This window comes from Brienomyrus brachyistius, chromosome 3 (assembly GCF_023856365.1).
Source record: "Brienomyrus brachyistius isolate T26 chromosome 3, BBRACH_0.4, whole genome shotgun sequence".
Classification (NCBI taxonomy): Eukaryota; Metazoa; Chordata; class Actinopteri; order Osteoglossiformes; family Mormyridae; genus Brienomyrus; species Brienomyrus brachyistius.
In genome coordinates, this window is record NC_064535.1 from 1,870,544 (window position 1) to 1,877,057 (window position 6,514).

The window sequence follows — 6,514 nt, forward strand, 5'->3', positions numbered from 1 at the left end:
CTCACCTTAGATCATAGGAGTCATCATGGTGACCTTAGTGATACCAGCAAGGCTGCCCGGGTTTAAGTAAGGAGGGACACGGGTTTATACTGTATGTGTGCAGGACACAGCGACAGCCTAGTGCAGCCTGTAAAATTCACTTTTTTCAGGCTTTCTTGGTATCATTCTCCGTTACTCTGCCTCTTCACTTTACACTTCATGGCAACTGTGGCCAGATTTATGTGCTTTGAAACTGATGCCACACTTTTATAGGAAAGTAAAACTGTCTCCCAACACTACGCTCTTTTCTTTGAAGATAAAGTTCTGTGAACATACACTGTGAGGGTGTGAAACCACATCCGGTTTCGCTGTAACACTGGTGGGTGTCTACATGCCTTCTCACAGAAGACCACGGACACACACCCAACGTCACTGGGCTGCTGAAGGTGCTGTCTCTGTAAGTGCTACCGCTCTTTTATTATTGCTTATTTATTCTACAACCACCTAAATAATGATCCTGCTGGGCAGATAATGAGGGTCTGAGTGAGCAGAATGTTTTCACAATGTATACATGTGTAATACATATGTACACACACGACTTTAATTCTGTTTGTTTACAGGTTACCATTTTTATATTTGTGGTTTATAGATAGTCAATCTGGCTGAGAATATCAGGTACAGAAATCGACTATTAGAAGATTAATTTGAACTTAAATCACTTGCTTCTTGTTCTGAAACACATATGCAAAAGATCTTATACAAAAACTTACTAAGTTCACTCTAAATCTTCAATAGCCTTATTCTTCTAATACTGAAATTAAAACCAATAAAAACTTTAAAACATCCCGGTGATACTTTACTTATAGTCATGTTTTTAGAAATGTTTTAATGCATTAATAACAAATAACAATGTATTCATAAAGCATTAGAAATATGGCTATAAATATTTATCAAAAAGCACAGTACATTATAGCCATGTGTATTACTCATTATGAATGTTTAATGAGCTTATATCTATAATGCACTATAAATGCTTTTATAATGCATTATAATGGTCGGTATAAACATTAAGGATGCTTTATAAAGGTATCTACAGTGCATTATAGATGAGAGCTTCATAAAGTATTCATAATGCATAATACACATGGCTATAATGTGCTATTTTGATAAATATTTATAAATTCATAGGTATTAAATATTATAAACATATTAAATTAATTATAAAAGCTAGAATGCCTTATGAATGCATTATAATGCATCATGAATTTGTTTATAGATGACTAAAAATATGGCCTTAATTAAATTGTTACCAACATGCCTTTAAACTCAGGAGAGGAAATTGACACGGTGACATATCACATTTTTTATTATTTCAATAAATAATCTTTTATTCTGTGAAGCAGATGATGTGTTTTTTAATGGAAGTGAGTGACCCAGTGTGTCAAGGAGACGAGGAGAGGTGGTGGATCGAAGGTGATTAGAGACCAGCCTCATGGCTGAAGATGCTCAATGCTGCTGTCTGTCTGTAGAAACACAGCTACTGACATGGGAGAAAATGGGAGAGACTGACCGAAATACAGCACAGCTACTGACCGGGAGTAAATGGGAGAGACTGACCGAAATACAGCACAGCTACTGACATGGGAGAAAATGGGAGAGACTGACCGAAATACAGCACAGCTACTGACATGGAAGAAAATGGGAGAGACTGACAGAAATACAGCACAGCTACTGACCAGGAGTAAATGGGAGAGACTGACAGAAATACAGCATAGCTACTGACATGGGAGAAAATGGGAGAGACTGACAGAAATACAGCACAGCTCCTGACATGGGAGAAAATGGGAGAGACTGACAGAAATATAGCACAGCTACTGACCAGGAGTAAATGGGAGAGACTGACAGAAATACAGCATAGCTACTGACATGGGAGAAAATGGGAGAGACTGACCGAAATACAGCACAGCTCCTGACATGGGAGAAAATGGGAGAGACTGACAGAAATATAGCACAGCTACTGACCAGGAGTAAATGGGAGAGACTGACAGAAATACAGCACAGCTACTGACCAGGAGTAAATGGGAGAGACTGACAGAAATACAGCACAGCTCCTGACATGGGAGAAAATGGGAGAGACTGACAGAAATACAGCACAGCTACTGACATGGGGGAAAATGGGATAGACTGACAGAAATACAGACCCGGGTGACTCTGGTAAGGGCCAAATCGTTATGGTCAGATGATGGTCAGAGCATCTTTGTAACGGCAAGGCTTGTGGGATGATCACGGTCAGCGGTGGTCAGTACCCACTGAGCAAGGTCCAAGGAGGGAAAAACCACGAAGCGCAGATAGGGCACTGGGCAGCCAGGACTCAAAGCGGGATGAGACTGAAGGCTGTGCTGCGTGGTACAAAGCAACAGAAGGGCTACTGGGTCACAAATGGCCGATCATTTGGTGATGATCACAGGAGTAACCTGTCACAACACAGTGCATGGGCCTTGTTGTGGATTATTCTCTTCATACGGAGATGGTCATAATCTTTAGGTTCGTCATGACCATTATTTGATTACACTTCATGTCAATATTAGGTTCCTTGACTCCAGTTTTAAATGTCACATCAAGTGTAATTATATTGCATAGATACATGTGTTACGGGCGGATACACCCAGAGTCAGCCCTGTGTGCGGTATTCTGTGGCGGTGAGCGGTGACAGTCAGGTAGCATTAATATTCATGAATTCTGGGCCAAACCTCCGTCACAAATGATACCAATGCTGTAACATCATTGCCTGAGACTGAATAATTCATAACTCTGCCAGAGCTGCTGTGTGAGGAGCGTGGAAACGGGTCATGTGTGCCGTCCAGGACCGCCACTCGAAGCGGAGCCTTCCCATATGCTCACTCTACTGACCCAACATCTCCTGCATCTCCTTCTTATGGAAACGCGTCTTTTGAGGCAAATTTAAGTGTTTTTTATTTTGCCTAATTATTTTGCTACTTCTTCTGAAGCGAAAAAAATTTAAACATACATCACTGAAGGACTTAGAGCTCCTGACATGAGGAATGACGCTACCATAACAGAAAGTTAAAGTGGTGTTTAAGAAAGCGATTGAGCGCAAGACTCGTATAATATTCTGGGGTAGAATAATTCACTTGTGCAATACAATTGCTCTTTTCAAGATGTCCAATTACACAGCATAAAAGCAATCAGACTGTTTTTAAATACCTGTGCCTGTTGAAGCCTTAACAGAAAGTGTGTCATTATTATTTCTTGTGGCCTAATTCTGGACTAAAGAAATGAAAGCGAACAGCTTGTACAAAACGCTGTCTGATGAGATGTGACCTTTTGTGTTTTGCTGCTGTCAGGTGAAGATGTACCTGCCGTCCAATCAGAGCACTCCAGAGGCTCTCACTGCCCAAGCGTGTCTCATAGACTTTAACCAAGACGCCATCTTCCTCTCTGTCTTGTACTCCATCTTTTTTGTCTTTGGTATACCACTCAACATCCTGGCTCTCTACGGCCTCTACAATTTAATCAGGTGCGAGAACATCCTGCCTGTCTTTGTCATCAACCTGCTGCTTTCCAACCTGCTACAGCTCGCAACCTTGCCGCTGTGGATAGACTACTACAGAACGGGCCATTGCTGGAGCTTCGGGCCCATTGGGTGCCATGGAGTGACCCTCATCTTCTACATCAGCATCTATGTGGCCATCTTCTTCAAGTGCCTGATTGCGCTGGAGCGCCACCTGGCTATTGCCTGGCCGCACAAGTTCCAAGCCGTGCAGAAGCTGAGGAGTGTGGTGTGTCTGTCTGTGGGCGTGTGGCTCACTGTGGCAGTGCCCCCGCTGGTATCTATAAACACCATGTTCCACGAACTACAGAACAAACACCTCTGCAATGAGAAGTATCCTGCCGACATGCACGCGATCATCTACCGCCTCATCACCCTAGCCCTGACATTCGTCCTGCCCTTCTCTTTCATTTCGATCCTGCACATGCAGACCCTCAAGTGCCTGGCGGGTCTTCCTTCTTCCCGGGCCGAGGAGAAGAGACGCATACGTGCTTTCTTAAGCTTCCTGGTAATCATCTTCGTGGTTGTGCTGGGGCCGTACCACCTCATCGGCTCCATCAAGTACATCGGGCTGGTGTTCAATCCCGGGAACTGCGAGTGGGAGAAGTCCGTGTTCCTGCCGTATCAAGTGGGCCGAGCTTTGTTGAGCCTGAACACCTTGCTGGACCCGATCATGTACATCTTCCTACGCAATGACTTCAGGGAGCTGGCGCAGACCCATCTGTCCTGTCTCAGAAGATCCTAGTCGGGAACTTTATGAAAAGTCCTCTAAGAGGAGGACCAGGAACTGCACCCAAGAACGCAGTGCCTCTCTTTATGGAGCTGCCCCTATGATGCTGCTGATTTTCCTCTGATAATCTTGGCCACTCTGGTATATTGCATTTGAATGTTGGAAGCCATGTTAGATACCTGGATGTTGTGTGCTGAGGCGTTACCTTCTGGGTACAGGCTGGACTTTATGGACTCAGGAATGGGGATGAGGCAGGAAGCGGCTGGACAGTCACCATGCAACAAAGAGTCAAACAGGAAGTGAGGGCAACTGCATCATCGGATCAAGCATGGGAAGGAAATTAACAGTAAGAAGAAGGTTCCAGCATTATGGACTTCATTAATTTGATCATTATCTGCCTGCGTTTGTTATCATGCATCACAGCAGCAGCACACCTGCTATAGCCTAGCGGCAAATTCACACACATTCATCATCGTACTTCCTTGGTTTTTGCATAACAGTATGCCTAATAAATTTAATTCAGAGTTCTGAGTTCTGTCACCAGTGCTCTTTACCTGAGTCCCCAAGACCTTTTCCTTAGACCTGTATTATGAGGTAAAAATCTACAACAATGACTCAAATTTCTCCAGTTTTTTATTTGAGAATTTCAGTTTTTATATCACAGATACGCGTAGAAATTAAATTATGCAGCTATTTGGAAAAATATCACTTTATATCTCTCACAAGAATCTCCAAATATGTGTATGTAACATTAAAATGCATTTTAAATACAGCATCTAAGCCACTGCTTCTGCTGACCTTCACCGATCATGTATTGGTATAAAATTGCAGTTATTTGTCACCCAACTTATTGATGTTCTATTAAAAACCTCTCTTTAACAATTCAATGGGGATTTTCAAGAGGAAAAAGATGCCTGATGGGTTAAAAATGAGGCAGCAGGTATTCCTTCCAAAATAACAGAAGAGAGCCCTAAGCAGGACTCACCCGTTCACAAGCAGTCCTGTAGCGGGACCAGCTAGAGCAGGACCGCTGTCTGCCAAACGGCCTACGAGCGGTGAGGAGCTCCACGGCCGATTTCCCTGCGCAGGAGCTGCCGCAGATGTCGACCAGCATAGGGAGGGGGGCCCCTAACATTCAGCAGCCCGCTGCGGCTGTCCTGGACATTCACAGTACGTGGCTGTGACAGGCCACGCCCATTTGACAAGACCACTCCTGAGGAGGTGTCGACTTACAAGCCAATTTTACTTTGTTTCAGACAGGGGGCGCCAGCGATGACGATCGTCTATGGTGCTATGTGGGCTTATACTGATAAATAAACCCAGTCATCAAAGGTGAATGAGAAAAAGGTTTTGAGTGATAAGTGAAATGATCTATACCTATGGTTGACCTACTAACAGCTTAAGCTGCAAAATAAACACATGAATGGAGACTAATTATCAGAAACAGCCATGCCTAGGTTAACAAAGAAAATCAATGTTATAAATCATAATGTAACCGCCTATTGTGAGAGATTCGCACATCACAATTGATACTCCTTTCATGACTGATTGATGTATGCTCTTGATTTTATGACTGGCGATGAAATTAAATATCTGTTCATATCTTCAAAATCGTTTCTCTCTTTATCCACGGTAACAATCTTCATTGGCGCTGTGTGTGTTTTGGGTTCGGTGCTGCAGGATGGAGAGATGGAGGCTTTCCGCTTTCCCGGAGCATGACGGCAGAGCCCAGACTGGGCCGGCGTGATGCTGCTAAAGGCAGGACATTTCAGCAGATTAGGAGGAATTCTCAAATTGCCTTGAGGGCCGTACGTTATTGTAGAAAACCCAGCGGGGCTTGTGTGCAAAATGCAGATTTCACTGAAACACCAAGGGGGGAGTGATGTGGACATTGTGGTCTAAGGAAGCCCTCTACTAGGCCCAAACAACAGTGACCTTGATGAAATTATAGCTAGTCATTCCAGTATTTCATCTGTATTTCATTTATTTGCCTTCAAAGGAGTTTTGTCTGTCTTATATTTCCATCTATCCTGTACAAATGGCAGCCGTTTTGATAGTCACTACCAGAGAGCCAAAGCTGGCTGGCTTCCTGAGTCTGACTACTTGTGGACGGAGTCTCCCCTGTGACCCCCCCACCCCCCCACCCCCACCACAGTCTATGGATTCTGCCTTTCATGCAGAACTCGACCAGATACCTCTGCAGACCAGGAAACACTGAGTATTCCTAAATATTC

At 43.8% G+C, this 6,514-nt stretch overlaps 1 protein-coding gene across 1 annotated transcript; it reads left to right on the forward strand.

The window, feature by feature from the left end:
* Window positions 1–395: 395 nt before the first annotated feature.
* On the forward strand, window positions 396–5,891 carry zgc:171579 (uncharacterized protein LOC557116 homolog). Its single transcript, XM_049009774.1, has 2 exons — window positions 396–436; window positions 3,345–5,891. The coding sequence occupies exon 2, from the start codon at window positions 3,351–3,353 to the stop codon at window positions 4,293–4,295; it is 945 nt and encodes a 314-aa protein (XP_048865731.1). The 5' UTR covers window positions 396–436; window positions 3,345–3,350; the 3' UTR covers window positions 4,296–5,891.
* Window positions 5,892–6,514: the final 623 nt, after the last annotated feature.

Bases quoted from the DNA above. Each gene is read 5' to 3' on its own strand.
- zgc:171579 (XM_049009774.1), top strand. From the start codon at position 3,351: ATGTACCTGCCGTCCAATCAGAGCACTCCAGAGGCTCTCACTGCCCAA.